This window comes from Mustela putorius, unplaced genomic scaffold (genome assembly GCF_011764305.1).
Source record: "Mustela putorius furo isolate JIRA1106 unplaced genomic scaffold, ASM1176430v1.1 tig00003853_pilon_pilon_pilon, whole genome shotgun sequence".
Lineage (NCBI taxonomy): Eukaryota > Metazoa > Chordata > Mammalia > Carnivora > Mustelidae > Mustela > Mustela putorius.
Window position 1 is genome coordinate 14,672,879 of NW_025422005.1, and position 23,372 is coordinate 14,696,250.

General features: G+C 40.3%; 1 protein-coding gene across 10 annotated transcripts in view; it reads right to left on the reverse strand.

Annotated features, from left to right (window-relative positions):
• Window positions 1–19,756, reverse strand: part of HP1BP3 (heterochromatin protein 1 binding protein 3) — a 37,969-nt gene extending 18,213 nt beyond the window's left edge. For 2 of the 10 annotated variants that reach the window (XM_045063878.1, XM_045063884.1), the window contains exons 1-8: window positions 19,642–19,756; window positions 13,939–14,131; window positions 13,392–13,491; window positions 10,242–10,395; window positions 8,602–8,761; window positions 5,947–6,090; window positions 3,446–3,526; window positions 2,196–2,350 (exon numbers count right to left, since the gene is read on the reverse strand). In XM_045063878.1, coding sequence (XP_044919813.1) covers window positions 2,196–2,350; window positions 3,446–3,526; window positions 5,947–6,090; window positions 8,602–8,761; window positions 10,242–10,395; window positions 13,392–13,491; window positions 13,939–14,034 — 890 coding nt within the window. In that variant the 5' untranslated portion in view covers window positions 14,035–14,131; window positions 19,642–19,756. The other 8 variants (XM_045063880.1, XM_045063879.1, XM_004741275.3 and 5 more) reach the window with 8 other exon arrangements.
• Between the last annotated feature and the right edge of the window lie 3,616 nt (window positions 19,757–23,372).

Below are 23,372 nucleotides of genomic sequence, written 5' to 3' on the forward strand. Positions count from 1 at the left end.
GAGTTCAAGCCTCACACTGGGTGTAGAACTTATTTAAGAAGAATACATAAAATTAAAAACAAAAAAGGGCAGGAGGGGAAAAACTGTAGACATCAAGTACAAATAACTTGTACTTTAAAACTGCATTTTTAGGGCACCTGGGTGGCTCAGTGTGTTAAGCCTCTGCCTTTGGCTCAGATAATGATCTCGGGGTCCTAGGATTGAGCCCTGAAATGGGCTCTCTGCTCAGCAGGGGGCCTGCTTCCCCCCCCCCGCCCCGCCTCTCTGCCTACTTGTGATCTCTCTGTCAAATAAATTTTAAAAATCTTTAAAATAAAATGAAATAAAACTGCATTTTTTTTGCTCTTTTGTTTGACCAAGTCTAAGTACAACTAAATTGTCATGTTAATTGTATGTATGACAAGATTCCACTACAGTCAGAGACAAAATCATTATGGTGTCACAACAGTAAAATGAAAAAGGGTTTCAAAAGAAAAAGTTATCGGGTGCCTGGGTGGCTCAGTTGGTTAAGCGACTGTCTTCGGCTCCTGGAATCCCAGGATTGAGACCCACATCAGGCTCTCAGCTCCCAGAACCAAAGGTAAGGGATGACCTTCTCCCCTCTCATTCTCTCTCTCTCTTTCTCAAATAAATAAAATCCTAAAAAAAAAAAAAAAGTTATCATTAATAATGTCATAAAGATCTTCAGGTTTGTTACCATTATGGGTTGGTAACCCATCTATGATCAGACAAATTTTGCTCAAAATAAGACGATGACGAGAAATGTTCCTGAAGATTGGACGTGGGGTGAAGTTCTGCTGCTAGCAACAACCTGTTTCCTGTGAGAAGAGCAGTAAGGTAAGAAAAGAAAAAAGCTGGGAGGTGATAAGGTCTCTAATCACCAGAGAGTAAAGAGCAATGAACGTGAAATGTGTTTCCATCTTTAAATGCATCATACACGCATTTCTAGCTCAAAGCTCTATCTGTGGGTCATACTCAGCAGAAAAAGCATGAAAAAATCAGGATATTAATTTCAAACTTAGTGCTTCTATGATTCCCTTTTCTTTTGTACCATTTCATTGACTCTTTAATTGGGCACTCTGAAGATCACGAAGTGGTTTTCTGAAAATGTGGCGTCTGGATTGAAACTACAGCAATTCTAATCGCAGGCCTCAGTAATGCAAGTACATACTGGAGCTAAACAGTATAGGACAATGTGCATGCAAGACAGAAATCACAGAAATGACTCTGTACTGGAAGACAATTCCCTAAAAGTCATATAACAAAGATCTCACATAAACACACTTAAAACACAAACTGTGAATTATAAATTTAAACAATACGTCTGCATGAAACCACAGATTAGCACATGTGACAGTCTAAATTATCATTCTACATATTTTTAAGTAGCAAATTTTTAAGAAATGAATTACTACCAAAATTCTCCCAGAACTCTACCTTAAATGTTTAAATGACAAAGACAGTACTGTCTCTGTAGAGGTTTTTAGAAACCCGAATTCTCTTACATTTCAAACTCTAAATAAAAAATAGAGCATACACCAATCACCTCATACCAACTGAGGATAACTAATATCAAAATACCAGAAAAACAGGGGTTGGTGAGGACATGGAAAAATCAGAACCTTTGTGCACTGTTGGCTGGAATGTAAAATGATACAGCCGCTATGTAAAATAGTATGGCAGTTTCTCAAAAAAAAAAAAAAAAAACAAAAACAAAAACTGGAATTATTGCATCATCTAGGAATTCCACTCTTACGTATAGACCCTTAAGCACTGAAAGCAGGATTTTAAAGAGATGTTAGTACATCTCTAGTCAGAGAGCATAGAGCAGCATTATTCACAAGAGCTGGAATGTTAAAGTCAACCTAAGCATTCATTTTTATTTTTAAAGATTTATTTATCTGTAAGAGAGAGAGATACTGAAAGACAGAAGGAGAGAGCGTGTACACAGGCTAACAAGCGGGGGGAACAACAGGCAGAGGGAGAAGCAGGCTTTCTGACAAGAAAGAAGCCTAATGGGGATTTCAATCCCAGGACCCTGATATCATCACCTGAGCCGAAGGCAGACTGAGCCACCCAGGTGCCCCTAAATTTTCTCCCTCTTGAATATTTACTCTTTCTTCTTTCTCATGAGAAAGGAGCTAAGGGAATAACACAGACATCTGTATTTTGAAGTCTAGGCAAACAGCTCATACCTGATGTCCACTCTAAGTTTAGGGTAATACTGAGACACGTATTTCCTGATGAGACTGTAGGAAGCTTCTTTAGGTTCACAAAGGCGAGTAAAGGCCAATGGGAGAATATCCTCCAACTTTACTTGTGGTTCTGGATCCACTGCAGAGTTTCTGTTCTGAAATATAATATCAAAAATTATCATCATTACAGAATATGGAGTTCTCTGTTCGAATGCTTCTATATTCAACTCAAGGGCTTACCTAAATTGACTGCTAAATCAATTGTAGAATACTATCACTTTTTCCCACATTCAAATAAATATACCACAGGGGTAGTATAATGGCACTTTTGTGGCAACTTATTTGAGATAAGAACTTCAGATTGAGAGTTAAAATATGTATAAATATGAAAAGAGGGGTGCCCCAGTGTCTCAGTCAGTGAAGCATCCGACTCCTGATTTCAGCTCAGGTCATGATCAGGGTTGTGAGAGCAAGCCCCAGACCGGGCTCTGCACTGGGTGTGGAGCCTGCTTAAGATTCTCCCTCTCCTTCTCCCTCTCTTAAAAAAAAAAGAAAGGAAGAAAGAAAAAGAAATTGTAGACTTTAATTAAAGGTCCTAGTTTATCCTTAGCCTTCAATAACAAAGAATGAAAAGGAGCACACGGCACCAAAAAGCTCTGTGAAGAGTTTATTTCATTCAAAGTTTTAGAAAAAAAGTACAAAAAAAGTTGCAAAAACACAGACACAGAGAAATAGTCATGATTTCAGTTACTGACATAGAGGAAATACTACATATTTTACTTTATTATAGTACAAATACTTTCCATAAATGAAAATATGTATCTCAAAGAACAGAAGTGTTAGTATGCACAAAGAAGAAAAGGAAAAAAAAGAGAAAAAGAAAAACAAAAACAAAAAGGCTCTGGGTATAGTTTTGGGGTCTAATATTGGGTAAAGATATACTCATATGCCCTTTTAGTTTAACATTTCATATTTCAATAAAGGGAATATAATTCATACAGTTGCCCATAATTCACCACCTGGCAGTTAAGTGCATGGGCTCTGGGGCTGGAGTGCTTGGATTTACACACTGCCTGTTTTCTATTCATTAGCTGGCCAATAGTGAGCAAATCATTTACAACCTCTCTAGGCCTTAGGAAAAAGGCTACACTCGGCACAGTGCTGGCCCACAGGGAACACTCAATCAGTGCTGTTATGTCTAGTGGAAGAAATAGTTTTACAGAGCTCAAACTGTGGTAGAGACTTCTTACCTTTCTGTTTCTGGATTTCTGAGGTGTTTTTCTTGATTTTTGGACCACAATAAAACTCCCAGAAGCACCTTTTCCTTTTACCTAAGGTAAAGTAATTACAGTTGCAATAATCAATATTTTTAAGTTACTGTGTTATTAATATTTATAACTTTATACTACCCAAAGTACAGGGCATGGTACTATAAGAACTAATGTACAGTACTGCTCAACCCTTCAGAGAAAAAAGAACAATGGACAGACTGAAAGACTTGGGATTGAATCCTTTTTACAGTTACCATCTAGCCATTTAGTATTGGAAAACCCCCTAAAGTCTCTGAGCTTTTGTTTCCTCATTTACAAAACTGGGAAGAATGCTATTGTGATACCAGGTTAGATAGTCTACGAGCTTTACACCCCCCAAAAAAGTACTATGAAAGAAGGGACAATCTTGGGGCATCTGGGTGGCTCAGTGGATTAAGCCTCTGCCTTCAACTCAGGTCATGGTCCCAGGGTCCTGGGATCGAGCCCCGCATCGGACTCTCTGCTCAGCGAGGAGCCTGCTTCCCCACCCCTCTCTGCCTGCGCTCGGCCTACTTGTGATCTCTGTCAAATAAATAAATAAAATCTTTTAAAAAAGGGAGGGGCGGACAATCTCTTAGGGATAATAAGAAAATCTCTGTCTTGAAAGGAAGATCATTCTTGGCAAAAGTTTACAGCCTGCTGATCTCAAACTACAGTGCTTCCCAGATCGCCCATTAGTGATTATTACTGCACATGGGAATAGTTATCTGATTAATTCTTAGCCACCCCATATGGTATGTGTAAGTCTTACCACATATTTCCACAGTTTACAAAGCACTTTCATAGAACTTTAAAGCTGATTGGCACTAACCTGAGTCCTCCACACCTTAGCTTTATTTGTGCTACTATGAATGTAGCAATCAAGCTGAAATGCTTTCAGCCTATAAACTGTTGTTTAAGCATCAAACTGAGGTCAGCCTACGAGGCAAGAATAGGTCATAAACTATATTTCATAAAAAAAAAAAAAAAAAAACACAAAAAAACCCCCACCACAAAGGCAGCTCATAAACTGTGCTGACATATGCTATGGTAGAGGACAAGTGTTTGATTCTAATTACATTGGTTAGATAATACCTTTTAATCAGTGACTGTTTTGAAGGCCATACAATTATCGTTATACAACATTCTGAGAAAGCTGTAACATTAGCTCCACAGCAGGAATCTGTTTTACTCACTGATGGGCCGCTAAGAACCCGGCACACAGGAACAATATATATTTGTGGAATAAAGTAGTTCTTGAAAGTTCCTAATCGCAATGTAAATGCCTGAGTGGCACAGAATTCTGTATTAATCAAACTGCGCAGAAAGGTGTAAGAAAGGCAACACGACTCATGGAATGCAGTTAACTAGGTCCTCTGACCATTTCTGCCACTACCATCGGATTGTGATTACTGGACCTATGAAGAGGATTTAAGATAAAGTCCATTCCAACTTTAAATTTTTATTATTCTAAGCAGTATTTTTATGTACTATGCAAAATTACATAGATTTAGGTCTGAAATCAATATTGGTTTTAGACCAGTCTCAATTTACTCAGGCTTCTCTGAGCTCCTAACAAGCTTTAAAATTAAGTTAAAGTAAACATATTTACAAATACATTAACAGTAACAAGTCTAGTTACATAACTTCGGCTTTAAAACTAACAAACACGGGGCAAGAATAATTCTTTTTTGCTGCTCCAAGAAAATGATTCTGTAATTCTAGCTCTCATCTTCAGTACTAGGTGATCTCAAGCATAAGTGGCCCCCAAAGAAAATCTAATTATGGGGCACCTGGGTGGCTCAGTGCTTCCCAGATCGCCCATTAGTGATTATTACTGCACATGGGAATAGTTATCTATTGGTCTTTGTATGCTTAAACATTGGTCTTTGTATGCTTAAAGCTCAATCCATAAAATGAACCAGATCTATAATCCTACAAGTAATAAAAATGTTATGTTTTCTTCATTTTAATGCTGGAGATCTGTCTTTTAAATGACCAGGTCATGATCTCAAGCCTTGTGTAGGGCTCTGTGCTCAGCATGGAGTCTGCTTAAGATTTTCTCCCTTCTGCACTCATGTGCTCGCTTCTCTCTCACTCTGGCTCACTCTGCCCCTCCCTCCTCCCACCCCTAGCTCATGGACTGTAGCGTGCTCTCTAAAAACAAATAGATAATTAAAATTTATAAAAGTACGAGGAGCACCAGATTACATCTATCATAATACATAATGTAATGTATCATAATTACACTATATAATGCTTCTGCTCTCCAGAACAGTTAACTTATCAAAGGTAACCAGCACCCGTGATTCTGAAACCTTGTCTCAAATAATAAAAATAGGTAAAGTTTAAGCATTTCATCGTCATATTAATTTACAAAAGAGAACACAAAAACTCTAAATGTTGTGGACTTATAGTTAATACATGCTGAAATGATCTCATCCCCAATAATTGTTTAATACCTGTTTGATGACACCTCTATTTAATTCTCTTTTCAGTGCTTGTTTGAGGAGGTAGCCCCTTCTCTCCAACTCCAGAGAAGGGTACTTATGGATAATGTATTTTCGAATAGCAACAACTGATGCACCACTCTTCTGGAAGCATGCCTAGAAAACAGATTTACCAAACCATACACATTACTTTATACTAGCTGCTTTTCATTAGACAGAAAAACTGACACATTTTCAAAATAAATTATTTTGGAGGTGAACTTGACAAAGGATGATAAAAATGGCAGAAAGAAGTAGTCTTTCAGGTAACTTCAGTTCATCGTGGCTGTTGAAAAATACAGAAATACAATCTTTTTGCAACAATAATTTTAACTTACTTCAAGACAGGCAAAGAGAAAATATAACATATGAACGATATTCTGTGTGTCAAGGAAGAACCTCTTCCCATTTTAATTCTATTCTATATTTAAAAGATCTCCAGCATTAAAATGAAGAAAACATAACATTTTTATTACTTGTAGGATTATAGATCTGGTTCATTTTATGGAATGAGCTTTAAGCATACAAAGACCAATGTTTCTCTGTAGACTTTGTGTGAATGTCAGCAGAGAACATAAAGATAATCTGAATAAATGGCGTAAAACGGTTTACAGATGGAAAATCTAAGAAGAGTTTTGGGTAACAATGAGGGCATTCGGCTGCGACTTAAAATGCCCTCTTCTGTTTCCATCCAATTTATCTATACTCCATTTGAATAATGACCATGGAAGACTTACATAGGTCATTACGTCACGAAGGTGGCAAATTTTTTTCACATACTTTACATAAAGAGCATCTGTTACCAACCTAATCGGCTAGTACACCAATTTTGTGTTGCCCTTGTCTATAAACTAAATGTGTCAATTAATTCTCATTGCATAAAGACTTGGTTGAATGTTACTTTATAAACTTTGACAATAAAGAAAAATTGTACAACATAAAACAAAGTTGTGTTAATATGGTTCACCTACTTCAAGAATCTTTGATCTATTACAACCCATTAAAGTTTACTCATAATCTTTTAAGAAAATACAAAGAAAATCAAGCAGAAAAGAACTCTCTATTGCTAAAACAATTCATGCTGCACCAAACTAACAGATAGGACTCCTATTTATTCACAAAATGGTATCAGTGGTCTGAAATCATGATTTGTTACATTGCATGGAACACACACACACACACATAGCCTCATTTGTACAAATATGTGCAGATTCAAACTATTCTTCAAGCCTAATTATATTGTTCTTTTTGTTTCACTACTTTAAAATTTTAGTCCCTTCTCCAACCTCATTGTAACTCTGCTCTTCAAAATCTAGGCTGAGAGGTCATGAAGTGAATGAAATCCTGGAAGAAAGGATATACAGAGAAAAGAGATCTCACTACAGTCAAGCTATCTAGACCAAGAAAGTTTTAAGGAGTTGAGAGCCCTCTTAAAAGAGTACAGGGAGGGGCTCCTGGGTGGCTCAGTGGGTTAAAGCCTCTGCCTTCAGCTCAGGTCATGATCTCGGGGTCCTGGGATCGAGCCCCACATTGGGCTCTCTGCTCAGCGGGGAGTCTGCATCCCCCTTTCTCTCTGCTTGTCTCTCTGCCTCCTTGTGATCTCTGTCTGTCAAATAAATAAAATCTTTAAAAAAAAAAAAAAAAAAAAAAGAGTACAGGGAGAGGTCTGAAGGCTAACCCTTTCCCAGTTCATGTGTCATTCTCAAATTCTGAGAATGACCACAAGGCTCCTCTTTCCTCTGTATACCACTGCTGATTACACTGGTTTTTATCCCTAATTTTGACTGAGATCTTAGCAACAAGGTCCCTAAAAATGAGGGCATTTTGTTAATTTGGATGATGAGATGGTAAGAGGAACTAGTGAGATTATCATCTCATCATGCAAAATTAGCAAGGTAAGCATAACCAGAAAAACTTAAACAGAAAAGGCAAGGTCAGATTAGAAATAAACCTTAAAAATTAAAATAAGCAAGCTATTGGTAAACTAATGGGAGTCAGTGGATTACAGCAAAGTCATAAAACTGTGCAAAGAGAATTTCTGGTGATGAAGCAAAGTAGTAAGGTTTTTAAGAGGGTTTCTTAGAGCTCAGGTGAGCTAGCTATTACCAGTATTAGATACTCAGCTTTGAATTGGACCTAAAGAAAGTGTATCTTTTTAAAATAAAAATCCTCTATGCTACTCAGTTACTCTCAGTCAGAATCAGACTTCTTAAGGGCAAAGATGACCCTGTTTGTTTTCTTCTCTGCTATATCCTTAGCAGGATTACAGATACACAGAAGTTAGTCCTTAAATATGTTTGTCGAATGAATTAACAAGTTCAGCCGCCAAATAAATAGTATATTTAACCATTAAACTAGGGAGAAAAAAAATCTATATTTAACCAAAACACTCAAGTTAAAAATATTTGCTCTCATAAATCTGAATTAAAAAATTAACAGTGCTCACCAAATGTGATTTTCTTAAAAAACAAAAATAAAACATGAACTTCACAATGGCTTTCTTCTATTTAAGTATCTTTAAGGAAGCAGAGCAAGATTTCTCATGTCTGGACAGGAATATGCCATTTTCAAATAACCCAAAGACGAACAAAATAAATCTAAGATGAACTGCTTGTAATAAAAACTTGCCTTAATGGCCTCAGTTAGGATTGCATCCATCTTGGGACGTGGGGAGGAAGCCATCGGTGTTTGTTTCTGGGCCCTGGCTAGCTGGCTGGCAGAAAGGGTAGCCCAGGAAGGTATTGTTTTTTTCACTTTCTTCTCCTTTTCTTTAGACTGATCTTTTTCACTTTAAAACAAAGAATTGTTATTATGCAAAGTAAACTGCAGAAAGAGGTATAAAATCAGAAAGAAGAATAGACAAAGGAAGGATAAAAATTAATGTTTTATTTCCACACTAAAGTGATACATAAAATGAGCAAAATTTTCACAAAATAAAAACTTTAAAAAAAATTGGATACTATAAATGAACAAAAAGGTGTTTTCTCTTAGTTGTAGAGGTCAGGTAAATTAGCACTATGATGGTCCAGCACACTAAAGAAATTAGAATTTTAAAACATATTCTAACTACAACAGCTGTCATTTAGCACAGCGGAAAAAGAATTCAAGCTCTAAAGTTGGAAGACTTGGGTTTGGGTTTTTGCTCTAACATTTACTAGCTATATGACCTTGGCAGGTGACCTGAGTCTCAGCCTCCTCAGCTGTAAAATAGTAATATAAGGCCAAATATTTTACAAGTTTGTTGCAAGAATTATATTTGTAAATACAATTTTGTGAGCATAAAGCATTACTCAGATTGTATTCTAAAAATAATAATAGCACTCCATGCTCCTAAAATACAGGGTAGCTGCTAAAAATTCCAGAGAACTTAAGCCTATGAAGAATTCCCTGAGGACTACACCCAGAAAGTGCAGTTATTCCTAAGTTATTCATTCATTTAAAAAGCAATTCCTAACAATTCTGACCAACTATGAAAAGAACAGAACAAGACCAGCTGTCCTGCAAACAAACAAAAAATCAAAAACAAAAAAACCCACTTTAAATTAAAAAACCATTACTGGGGGTGCCTGGGTGGCTCTGCCAGTAAGTGGCTGCTTTTGGCTCAGGTCATGATCTAGGGGTCGTGGGATGGAGCTCTTGTTCTTTGCCCTCTGCCCCTCCCCCTCTTGTGTGCACATGCGCTCTCTCAAATAAATAATAAAATCTTAAAAAAAAAAAAAGATAAAAAAGAAATGCCACCACATTGCACAGATTATCAGTAGCAAATTTCACTTTCAGATTCTCAATGTCACCCTCCAACTGATGACTACGTCATCAAACATACACAGAGTTTTAGGTGACTCTGGCAATAGCTGGTACAGACTAATGTTTTCTTACAGAAGCATATAAAAACAACTCACAGAGGCAGAGGCAGGAATAAAATGGTGAAGTGTTTCCCAGGTCAGATTTTTAGAGTCATGTTTCATTTCTTATTGAAATTATGTCAATGATTAAAATATCAGACACTCCCACAATGAATTCTAAGCAAAAGAAATTCCAAAGGCAAGAGCAATGAATTTTGAGTTACTCAAACCACTATCACGATAACTACTACAAACTCTAATAGGCCATACATACAACTACACAACAAACCTATTTCAAACAATATTCTAAAAAGTAAGTCCAAGTTTATATCTATCATAAACCAATGTTATACTGCCTTAAACAATCTACAGTCCTTTTACACAGTCTTCAATTACTATAAATAGCAAGAATGCATGACTCCTTACTCCTTTTTGGTTTCCTCTGAAGACTTGTTCTCCTCCTTCTCTTCATTCTCAGGCTCTCCCTTTGGCTGCTCCGTCTCACTAGATGTAGCAGGTGGAGTTTCATTCTCTTGTTCTTCTACAGTAGAGACAGATTCCTCTGAACTTACGTCTGGTTCTAAAAAATCAGGTGAGCAGAATTGGATCAAGTAGATATATTAGAGACTGAGTCAATAAAAGGGCAAAAGTCTTATTAAACAGAAAATCCAAATGCTCCAACTGACAGATGTATTCTAAAACAAACAAATGACAATCAGTTGCTGTTTTCTTTTCTTCTTTAGGTCACTCAAACTGCCTATTCAATGGATTGTTTATCCAGACCAGTAGGTGAGAAAAGGAGATGGACTAGGCAATTTGAGATTATCTCAAATCAAATCTCTTGCCCATAATATGCAATATTAATGATAAGATTCATAATTAAGAAATTAGCTATTTCAGAATTTAACAGACAACTCTTAGGAAGGGAATGAGTAACAGAAAATTAACACCTACTTTCCAGTTTAAAGGACTGGGACAAGAGCAGAAATCCGAGAGGGGGAATAGTGAGGTCTGCAGTTGCTAATTTGGGTCTTTCTCAGCATTTCTCTTTGACCAGTTACTACAAAATACAGTATGCCAGATATGGTTAAGTAGGGACTTCAAAGAAAAGAAGGACTCTCCAGTGGCAAAACTTGGGCAAAAAAAAGTATAGGCTTGAAGAGTTTGGTCACTTAATGGAGTGCCTGGGTGGCTCAGTCAGTTGAATGGCTGCCTTCAGCTCAGGTCATGATCCCAGGGTCCTGGGATCAAGCCCTGCATCCGGCTCCCTGCTCAGAGGAGAGCCTACTTCTCCCTCTCCCTCTGCCTGCTGCTCTGCCTACTTGTGCACGCGCTCTCTGTCAAATAAATAAATAAAATCTTTTAAAAAAAGAGTTTGGTCTTTTAAATTATGTGAACAAATTACTATCATGATGAAAACTTCTAAGAAAACAACAACAAAAAAAGCCACTTCCTTCTTATAACCAAAACATATATACAGTTCTACAGGAACTTCTAATTTTTGACAAATTAAAATTCTAAACCATGAATTTCAGGACAGTCAACTATCATTTGTTGATCTCATCCTAGTTATGCCCTTCAGCCAGACTTGCATATTAGCTGAAAATCCTCCCATATACATTTAGCCAAAATTGAGGTTTTAGAGTCAGACACACCTGGATTCAAGTTCAGCCCTTACAACTTTCTAGCTTGCTATCTTAGGGCAAGTTCTTTGATGTCTCCAAGTTTCAGTAATCGTACATCAGATCTATCATGGGTATTGCATACAGTGCTTTGTATGTTCACATGCACTATATGGGTGATTCCCACTCTCCTTTGGCCTCTCCTACTGGTTCGAGAACTATTTTGCAAAGTATTAAAGCTAGAACTTCATTATAACAATGGTATCTGTCGCCTCAGATAATAACTGTAAAATGTATTTTTTAAATCATATCTTTTATTACCCCTCACCCCACCGATTTAACTCCTGCGAGCATTAAGAACTTATTAGTAGTTAGTCATTATGCTTATTTATACATTGTCTTATTCTAAAAAGGACGAAAAAACTGTTTACTGGGTTTTACTCTAAGAGTAGAGCTATAAATTCAATTTCACATTATCTTCTCAAGAATAACGCTTAGGAGCACCTGGGTGGCTCAGCGGGTTAAAGCCTCTGCCTTCGGCTCAGGTCATGATCCCAGGGTCCTGGGATCAAGTCCCACATTGGGCTGGCTCTCTGCTCGGGAGGGAGCCTGCTTCCTTCCCTCTCTCTCTGCCTGCCTCTCTGCCTACTTGCGATCTCTGTCAAGTAAATAAATAAAATCTTAAAAAAAAAAAAGAATAACTGCTTAACAGTTGATGGATTAATAAACGTGCAGTAAACGCAACAGACACTAACTACACAGTATGTATAAGACACTGTTTCTAACTCAATAAACTATTGTGTCTGTCTCTGTGAAATACAGGATTTATAAAATTTAAAATATGAGTGAAATCCTATTATTTTTACATACAAAATACTGTAATGGGGGATTACACACAGAACTTGTGAAGTGAATACGGACCCTTTCTAAATTCTTGGTTGACTTCTCCAATACCTAAACTCTCCGCAGGTATTCTGAAAACTTATGCGATTAGTGATTTAGTGGCTTTTAGCTGACTGTCGTTAAGCAAATGTGGCTTAAGATGGGCCATCAAGTGTAGTTCAGGACAAAATAACCAATTTCACCTCACCAGCACCTCTCCTTTTTCATTCACTGATTCCCGTGTCTCCTAAGTGCCTCAGGCTATTCATCTGGATCATCTTTTAACAGTCATTTTGAAACAAAACCCAGCTTCAGCTGGAAAAAGAGTATACTCCTGCTGCAGTGAGGTATAAAGGCAACAGCGTACACATATTTTTTATTCCCAATCTATGCTGGTCAGCAAATATTTAGTTCTAATAGCCACAAAAGGGACAGCACCATGTGCTCATCCCTGGCAAACCAAAGCTGAAAGGCAAGGGAGAAAGGGTAAAAGGATAAGGAAAAGAAGAAAGTCACAAGAAGAAAAACAAGGAAAAGGAGAAGAGGTGATTAGAGATGCCATAAAGGAGCACTATTACCCAGTTTGATGGATCTACATTTTTCTTGATTCATTATGTTTCCAACTATGTCTAGCCGATCTTCTCTCCACCAACGCCAAATACAAACCAATACTTTGATTGCCCATTTGCTCTTTTAAGGCCTCATGATGATTTCTGGGTGACACTGCACTGTCCATCCTGAAGGCTCAAGTCCCCCATTTCTCCATGGCCTTCATCACCACGACACGGTATGCCCAAAAGCCACTCTGATGGTTCCTGCTCTTGCCAACTATTTTCTTTTTAATTCCGAGAACCTGAAATTTTTGCCTTCTAAAAATCTTTAGAGAAGATGAAATTCTTACTTCACTCACTTTGGTCTAGAAATGACGTATCTATAGGTACCACTTCTCTCTTTCAATGTCCCCCCAAAACAGCCATGAAAAAAGAACAATTAAGTTCAAAGGAATTTATGGGATACTCCAAACTGGAATAGAAACTTTTGCCATTTTAGGTTGTCTACTGCTTTACTTTACCTGGCTTTTCTTCCTCCCCTTCAGCAAGCTTGCTTTTGGGAGGAGTTTCCCGCGTAGAATTCACAGTTCGACGAATTGGCATGGTGCTATCTTCTACCTTCTAAGAAAAGAGACAGCCATAATCACACATGCATAAGAAAACTTCTCTATTTTTGCTTTCACAAGGGGCCTAACTGGGTGTCAGAAGATGTAGGAGAATTCTTCAAGTCGACTCCAGGATCTGATGCAAATTACTTTTAACAGGTTTTTTTGAAGTAATAAATATGGTTTTTAAGATGTACTTTACAAAATATTTTATTTTAGCTAGGATTTCAAATGGAAGCAGGTAATTATACTTGATTTGGAATAAATTTAGAAGATTGGAGGTTTTCTCAGGAATTTGAGGGGAAAGGGAAGATGAAAAGAATTTTGTATGTTTGATCTTTTTTCAGATTCAACCCCAGAACTCCCCAAAGTAAGGAAAGGAACATGTACCAAGAAGGACCCAGCAGGGCCTGAAGTCAGGGACTGATCCAAGAGTGAGCTTCAAGAATGTGTCAGCCCCTACCTCACCTAACTTGTCCGCGTGGATCAGCTGAGCTCCTACTATAAGTGGGAGTGCCTTAGGATGGACGAGTTCACCTTGAGACGCATCAGTCGCCATTTAAAATAATTTCTAGGCCCGAGTACAGGTTACACTCTGAAGCCTCTGCTGTTAACCACAAGGATTTTTCCTAATGGTTTCAGTGTGAAGAGTCAACCTAAAGCACAGAAAAGACCTGGTGTGAAGATTAACAGAAACAAAACTAAACTAAATGTCTAAATTTAATACACATCCAAAGGGGAAAAAATTAACTATAAAACTTATAGGTAAGTGACAGATGACTTGATCAGTTATTCAGAAAGATAAAATCAACTATCACAATATAGACTATGTAAAGCAGCCACTAAGACAAATGCACAAGCCACAGCAGCTGTTGCACCTTCCACATGAACAAAGGCAACACAGACAAGAAAGCTTCTAAGGAACCTATCCCCAATCCCCTCCGGGTACCATCAGGAACTTAGAAAAGACAGAAAAAGGAGACTAAGGAACAGTTTAGTCAAATGTTACTCAATACTGAAAAGAGAAGGTTTTTGTTGTTATTGTTCTCAAATGGACTAAGAAAATAATCTGCAATCTTGACTTCATCTCCATTAGATAAGCAATCCAAGGGAAAAAAATCCTGCTGAAGACAATGTGATACTCTAAGAGCCTCCAGACCTAGAGAAGCAAATTTAGACTGTCACCTAGAGAACAGAAGTACACCTCCAAGACCTTATTTATTATTTTTAAAATAGCCAAACTAGCACAGAAGAACATAATTAAATATTCAAAGATAAAACCCATGTTTTGAGTGACAATGTAGTCACTCAAATTTACCTGATCATTAATACTCTCTGCCCTCAAAAAAAAAAGTTCATCTGGGACTCAATGACATTTTACAACAAAAAATCTCTACAAAATATAAGAAAACGATCATTTGAGTGTTTAGTGTTTAGATTTTTATGCTAATGAACATTAACAAAGACTTGGGGAATAGCAGATCAGTCATTCAATCTCTACTTTAAGCTCTGGCCCTGTCTAGGAATTCAAGAGCTTTCTATTTGTCATGTAATAGTCCCAAGCTACAATAACTAGGATAAATCCAAAAAACCCAAACACAGAAAATCCTTTCACATTTACAGGGAAAAATCTTTTTATGGGAACCCCCAAGAGCAATGCCAGACTTGTGACTTGTCAATCAGCTGCAAGCAAAGGCAGCTGAAAGAATTCAAGATGCACTAAAACTTACTATTAAGAGTAAATTAGTAATATCCATGAATATTTTTAAAATTATGTTATAAAAACTACTTAAAATGTTCCTGTAGCGATTCACTTCAAAGAATTATAAAATACAGAAATAAGAATAATTGTTTTTTGGTCTGTGAAAAGACGGCCACACTGGGCTTAAGAACACTATTTAGGCTTGTGAAACCTCAAAGTCTATCTTGGAATAATCTGAATACAAAAACCTGCTCATTCATGCAACTAGCACTTACACAGTAATATGTTTTCTCGAACTAAAAAAAAAAAAAAAAAAAAAAAAAAAACAACAACTAAACAAATCTGCTGCTGTCTTCACATGTGAACCCTACAGAGAATTAAACCACCACAATCAGGTTATTCTTGGTAAAGTGATATGCCTAATGAATTCATCTTTCTTAACCCACAATAACACTAGCTATGCTGAAAATGCTACTGTGAAGTCAACAAAAACCTTCAGAAGACTCTGTTCATAGAATATCCTAAAAAGAAAAGTTCTCCCTGTAAACACAATACTGAAAAAAGTATCAAACCTTTCCAGACTACTGTATTAATTACTCAAAACTAAAACAAATGAGTTAAAAGGGGAGGGGGCATGCAAAGGAAGCTACTACTAATGCCAATGTGGTGAAACTAGTATGAAGGCAACAAGCACATGGTCCATAAAAAAATATTAGACATCATTAATCCAAGGACAAAAATGACAGTTTAAATTAGGTTGGGTAAGAAGCATGCTCAGATTGGAATTAAAAAAAAAAAATAAAAAAGTTGGTTTGCCCAACTTTCTGGCTCCATCTACCAAAAATATAAATCCTGACACTCTCCTGCTCAAAACCTCCCAATTACCATATCTCCCTATTTTACTAATCTTACCTCCTACTACTTCACCCATCACTCTACTCTTGACCCCAAACACAAAAACTTTCTTTTGGTCCAGGCACTGTGCTCTGCTCATCCCTGCCTCAGGATGTGTGCACCTGCTGTTCTCTTAAACTAGAACACTTTTTTCCTAGACACTTCAATCACACCCCTCATCAGGAAGGCCTCCCATCCTCCCCATTCTTCAGGTTTCTCTAGCATTTAATACCAACTGAAATTCAAAATATGTGTTTACTTGTTTATTATCTCAAATGCACTGCAAGCACTACAACGTCTAGGACCTTTAATTCACACTGTATTTGCAGCACCTAGATCAGTGTACAACACATAATGTGTTGGGACAAAATTTTGGGGAAAAAAGTTAAATGAACAATGCCATCTAATTAACTACTTATCACTATATTTAGTGTATGTGAATAACATTCCAAAAATGAAACCCAAAGTTATTTGGGGATAAATATTAAGAAATGTTTGCTTCAGAGGCACCAGGTTGGCTCAGTCCATAGAGAGTGCAACTCTTGATCTTGGAGTTGTGGGTTCGAACCCCACACTGGGCAAAAAGTTAACTTTAAAATAAAAATGTTTGCCTCGGGCGCCTGGGTGGCTCAGTGGGTTAAGCCACTGCCTTCGGCTCAGGTCATGATCTCAGGGTCCTGGGATCAAGTCCCGCATTGGGCTCTCTGCTCGGCAGTGAGCCTGCTTCCTCCTCTCTCTCTCTCTCTGCCTGCCTGCCTCTCTGCCTACTTGTGATCTCTCTGTGTCAAATAAATAAATAAAATCTAAAAAAAAAAATGTTTGCCTCAGCTCTGAATTTCCTTGGGAAGGGTCATGGAATTTAAAGCTTCAGTGTTTAATACTTTCTTTTTAATGGGCTGGATAATGAGTTACTTAACATGTTCAATGTTCATTATAGAGCTAACAAAACTGTATGAATGGTTAACTCACATTGCCTTATCATCACCATGTACCTATTAATTTAACTTTTTGTTGCTGCACTTTTGAATCAGACTTTTAGGCTACCATGTTTATTCCCCAGCAGAGATCTTATCTAGGTGGTTCACTGCTGCATACTTGGTGCCTAAGAATACACAAGGCACAGAATAGGTGCTCAACAAGTATTTGTTAAATGAAAGGATGATGAACAGATGAAAAAGTTTTCCAACTAGGTTTCTTTATGTGCCAAAACCAATATGAGTTTACCTGTGGTTTATGTGGTCCTCCTATGGTCTCCAATCTGGGTTCTTTTTTTTTTTTTTTTCCTAAATGTTAGATTACACGAAGAGTTGCCTTTTTAAAAGGAAATTCTAAATTGTTTTTAATTTAATGCCAGAAATAGAAAGGGTCTGGAATTTCAGAGTTTTAATTTTTCTCTACATTATGGGAAAACAATAGAAAAATTAGTAGAAGGTTAACAATGTATTTCAGTTTACTGATATCCTTGAAGATATGCATTTTAGGGAACTACTACTATTTCATATTTTATCATAAAATGTGCAATAGGTTATAAATTACAAAATCACTATATGCACAGAATATATCAAACTGTTTGCAACCTTGTCTTTCACCGTTCTGACTTAATAGTAATGTCACAAAAAGCATGCCAGTAATTTGCCGGCAACTCCCACCCCCCCAACTTTTACACTTCAATAAAGCAGTATGTACCTAATTAGTGTCTACCTTGGGAATCTATGGTATGTATGGACACTTACATGGACCCCCCTGAAAGACAATCACAACGTTAACTGCCTAAATAGTTAAGATTTTCATTTATCTATGGACAGTTCAGAGTACTTCCTCCAATTTTCCGCCCTAAATCGCCCAAGTTAGTTTAAAAACTCGGCCAAACCAAAAACTAAACAAAACACAAAATAAACCTTTAAAATGTTACTTCTACTTTGAAACACAGTAAAATGAACTTTTCAGAAGAGCACTAAAAATTTTTTAAAAAGGGGGCGCCTGGTGACTCAGCGGGTTAAGCCTCTGCCTTCGGCTCAAGTCGTGACCTCAGGGTCCCGGAATCGAACCCCGCATCCAGCTCTCCGCTCAGCAGGGAGCCTGCTTTCCCCCCTCCTCTCTCTGCCTGCCTCTCTGCCTACTTGTGATCTGTCAAATAAATAAATAAATAAACCTTAAAAAACAATTTTTTTAAAAAGCTCCAAGTAGCTTTATGCCCATGCCAGATAAAACAAAATCAAAGTATCTTCCAAAATAAAACCAGTCACATCTAATTTCACTCTAAGACACGAGAGCTTCCTCCCATCAAGTCCCAGGCGAATTCCTATACGTATTTCTAATTGGTACCTCGCCTTTCAGTGTAATGAAAAGTCAGGAGCATAATAAACAACAGAGAATTCAGAATTTGTACGCTGAAGAGGCAATCAAGTTCACCTTGTCCAATCCTCCGTGCAGAAGAGAATACTCCCCCCCGCCCCCAAAGGCTAGGTGACCCGTTCTCGGTCACAGACCGTGGCCAATTCGGTATCAAGACTCAGATCTGAGGCTCTCACTTCAGCAAACCTGCCTCCAGCTCTTGACAAACGCCCACATTCACGAGTTCGACTTTTTAAATTAAAACCACACCTTCTAAGGCGCGGTGAGTTTCAAGCTCCGGGCATGCCAGACGGGAAAACGAAAGCTCAGGCCCGCATCGCGGCAGCGGCAGCGGCAGCTCGGAAACGCCCGCCCAGACAGCTGAGAGGCACACGGGGAACAGCGCAGCCGAGACAAAGAGGCAGGGAGCGGCCGGTGCGGGGCGCGAGCAGAGGCGGGGGAGCGCGGGGCCAAGAGGAAGGCAGCGCTGCGGAGGGCAGGAGGGCTCGGCGGCGGACACCGAGGAGCTGCGGCGCAGGCTCCGCGCGGTCGGCGGCTCCGGGCGCGTCAGTCGCGCCCGGGGATGCACGCGGCCGAGGCTGACGCCACAACCCCGGCAGCGGTCGCACGCGCGACACCAGAAACGGCGGACCGTGAGCACTAGCGCTCCGCGAACTCACCACTGGGAGCTCCGTAATGGCGGCGGCAGAGGCGGAGAAGCCGGGGGGCGGGCCCGCCGCAGCCAGTCACCGCCGCCGGCATCTTTCGAACCCGCTCCGAAAACCGCTGAGGGAGTGGGGCGGAGGGGGAGGGTAGGGCGGGGGCGGCGGCGGAGTCCGCCGCGGGCCTCGGGAGCATGCGTAAGGCCTCAGCCAATCGGAACGCAGCGGGAGGACGCTGGCGCAGGCGCGCTGGGACGCAGGGCCCTGGACCAGGGAAGAGCTACCCCCTCCTCCCCCCAGTCCAAACAAAACAAGGGCGGGAGCGCGCGCGCTGGAGGGCCCCGGAGGAGGCGTCAACGAGAGGGGCAGGGGGCTAGGTCGCAGGGGAGAGGGAAGGGAGGGCGGAGCGGCCGGGAAAGGCAGACAAAAGGCACCACCTCCGGGGACCCGAGCGCCCCGCCCCCTCCACTCTGGGAGCGGCGTCGGCGCCCCGGGTGAGCGGCCTCGGCCACTCGCCTTCGGGGTCCAGCGAGTCCGCGCCCACTCCCCGCCCGCCTGTTCCGTCCTGCGTTACCTCTGCGCTCCCCCCTTCCTGGCGCCCGCGTTCGGCACGGCCTCTCAGCGCCGCTCCCGCTGCCGCTCGTCGTCTCCGCCGCCGCTGTCCTCCAGGCCCAGCCGCCGCGCTCTGCCGCCCCGCCCCCCTGCCCGCGGTCCCGCGCGCGCGCGCACTCCCGTGTCGGCCCCGCCCCCGCGCGCGACCGCGATCGCGCCCCCAGCCCGCGGGAGTCGAGGGAACGCGCGCGACTTGCCTCCCCGGCCGGGTGAGCGAGAACGCGAGAGGGCGCTCGGAGGAGGGAGGACGCCCGGGAGGCGGCGGTGCGTCCGGCCACGCTTCTCCCGGGCACTGCCCGGTGGTGCCCGTTAGCTTGGGTGCGGTTTCGTTTTCCTCGAAGGAACCCTCTTTTCACTCCCTGGCCCTTTCACTACTCTTTAGTTGGCTCCCAGGTCGTAACCGGGTCTCCGCTTTGGAGCTCCGTCTGCCTTTAGAGGGGCTGGCATCTCCCTCTTCTCAATTCAGCCGCCGCACAAGAACAAACTGCCTTTCTCTGATGACCATGAAAGAGTTGAACAACCAGACAGCGGTGAATTCGATACCTCACATTCATTCCTATTAAGTGTCCAAACAGTATAGAGCAGAGTAGTGATTCAGGAAAAGAACTGGGAAAGTTGCTTTTCTAGTCGATGAAGTCCTTGGCCGCCTGATCTGCACACGCAAGAAGGGTTCTCGGAAAGTAAACCTTGGCATCAGGAAGGAGGGAATTCCCTTTGAACTGCCATGTCACTTGGTATGAGCGGACTTCAGCAATGCACATTCTATTGTAAAATGGAAATTTCCAAAGCCAATGTATTTAAAGTAGGTGTTTTGTGGTGGGGTAGAGGTAGTGCGGGTAATGAATATAGGGAAATAAACACTAGAATTACCCGGAGGCCACAGCAATGTGGCTGATACTCAAATGCCTGTGCTAATCATTCTAAAGATTTATTAGGAAACCATTTAAGCACTTGTTAGCCCAGTCCTCAGGCTATATAGTTAGCATTTTAACTATCTCACCAGCTTTCACAGTCATAGCCATTCTCTCCATCAGTTGCAAAATGAGCTGTATAAAATTTCACCACCACCACCAAAAACTGCTTACTAATGGCATGACTGTGGTCATATTCAACCTAGTTCATAAGGGGGTTCAGTCATTTTGTGCCATTTCTTTATCCTGCTCAATTCCTTTGTTCTTTGTTAACCTATCCTTTGTATTGACTCTATTCCATTTTTATGTTCATATACTTAAAACATCTAGACTTTGCTCTTTTACTCTAAAGTGTCTTTAGCACCATTTATACAAGAAGCAACCCAGTTAAGAGCAAGCTGGATTTCTCCTCCACAGACTTTTGCTCAACGCACACGCACACGCACACACACACCCTCTATTCTGTTGTTTACAGCTGAATACCCAAGAAGGGAAAACCTTAAAATTCTTCCTCAGGGATGCCACACACAAACCATGTGCTAAGGCTACACTTGCTGAAGTCTTGTTTTTTACTTACAAAGGGATTTTAAATTTTTTTACTGTACATATATATTGGTTGAGGCACCATACATCTGCTAAATGTAACATCTGGCTAGTTTTGACTTTTACACTTAGCTGCATCTGAGTTAAGACTCCTTGAAGGTATGGTTTTGTAGCTTATCTCACTTGGCTTTCTTTGAGCTATACTGTTAAAATATTGTTGTGTTTGTTGAACAGAGTTACATGATGAATTTTGTATTATTCAGCTTTTAAGGCTGTTTGGCTTGAGGGGTGCCTGGGTGACTTAGTTGGTTAAGCAACTGTCTTCAGGCTCAGGTCGTGATCCCAGGGTCCTGGGATCCAGTCCTGCATCAGGCTCCTTGCTCAGCAGGGAGTCTGCTTCTGCCTCTCCCTTTTCTTGCTGCTCCCCCAGCTTGTTTTCTCTTTGTCAAAAAAATAAAAATACAATCTTTTAAAATTAATTGATTTTTTAAAAATTTTTATTTATTCATTTGACAGAAATCACAAGTAGGCAGAGAGAGGGGGGAAGCAGGCTCCCCACCGAGCAGAGTCCCACTTGGGGCTTGATCCCATGACCCTGAGACCATGACCTGAGCCAAGGGCAGACGCCCAACTGACTGAGCCACCCAGGCACCCCCAATTTTTTTTTTAAGGCTATTTTGCTTGAACTGGGAGGAACACACACCTTGGCAAGTTTAGGAGCAGGTGAGCTCTTATGGAGTGTATGGAGACTACCGTCAAAGCCTTGGAGGAACCCTATGCTCACAGAGACCTCTTACATTGATATTAGAGCCCTCGAAGTCCTAGCATTCAGAGACTCATCTGGTTTAAGCTTCACTCTCTTCTGTAACACTTTTAAAGTGCTAATGCCAAGAAGAGCTAACAATCAAGTCTCACTGATCATTGAGAATTCATTGTTTTTCTACCTCTAAATTTGAGAATCTAAAGCCTTCCCTTCCACAGTTAGGGATCAGAAGAGTAAGAATTGTGGGTGTCTGATTAGAAGAGGAACTTAGCAGACAGAGGTAGTAAATGTGCTGTTGTCTGTGATGACTTAATTCTGCCCAGAAACACCTGCATACAGGAATGACCTGAGAGTTCCAGAAACACAAGGAAACGTAGGGTTTTATGAACTAGAAAAGCAAGTGTTAAGAAATCCCCACAATGCAACTGCATCATCTCTACTTTTCCACAAAACACCCACTTTTTCAGAAGCCGATTCCCTGTTGAAACTTTTAGCATATCGCAAGATTTACAGATGGCCTGTTGTCAGTGCAACAGATAGTTTTTCACTGTCCCTCAAATTTAAAGCTAAGTGATACTTAAGTCCATTAGGCTAAGACGCCTTGTTTTGTATGGAAAAGCAAAATGCATGGCTTTGGAGGTTTGGGCATAAGGATAAGGGACGTTGAAACAATTGCAGATTCCAGGAGGGTTCCAGAGCAGAGCTATGATATCGCAGTCATGGGACTGAACACTGAAAGTTACATCTACCTGTTTTATTCACATTCCACCTCATGTTAATGAGAGATTTGAAGAATAATTCTTTATTGCCTGGTGGGGAGAGGTTTCTGTTCCTAGCAAGGCTGATCTTTATTTTTTATTTTTTTTAAAGATTTTATTTATTTGTCAGAGAGAGAGGGAGAGAGAGCAAGCACAGGCGGACAGAATGGCAGGCAGAGGCAGAGGGAGAAGCAGGCTCCCCGCCGAGCAAGGAGCCCGATGTGGGACTCGATCCCAGGATATCATGACCTGAGCTGAAGGCAGCTGCTTAACCAACTGAGCCACCTAGGCGTCCCGCAAGGCTGATCTTTATTATCCCCACAAATCAAGGCTGAGGGTTACTTGTCATTTCATGCACAAGTAACCAAAAGCTAGGCCAGGGCTTGGATCCCTTAAGAAAGTAATGGTCCTGGCAGGATTGGAAGTCATTTGACATTTCTGGTTTCCAGCCAGAGAGACTGGAAATGACTCTCTACTTAGTTGTAGCTCAGAAAGAGATGGCGAGACTTAACAATTTGCACTAGTGAGCAAAAAAAAAAAAAAAAAAAAAGCAGAAATATTATTCCTCCAACTCCCCTGTAATTTGTCTGTTATCTCTGGTTATCTGAGGCTACCACTTTGGTTTAGAGACAACAATCACCCTGGGTCCTCCAATGTTACACTTTCCTCTACTCACTGGTTGTAATAATTTTATTCAGCCCAGCGGTCATCGACCTGT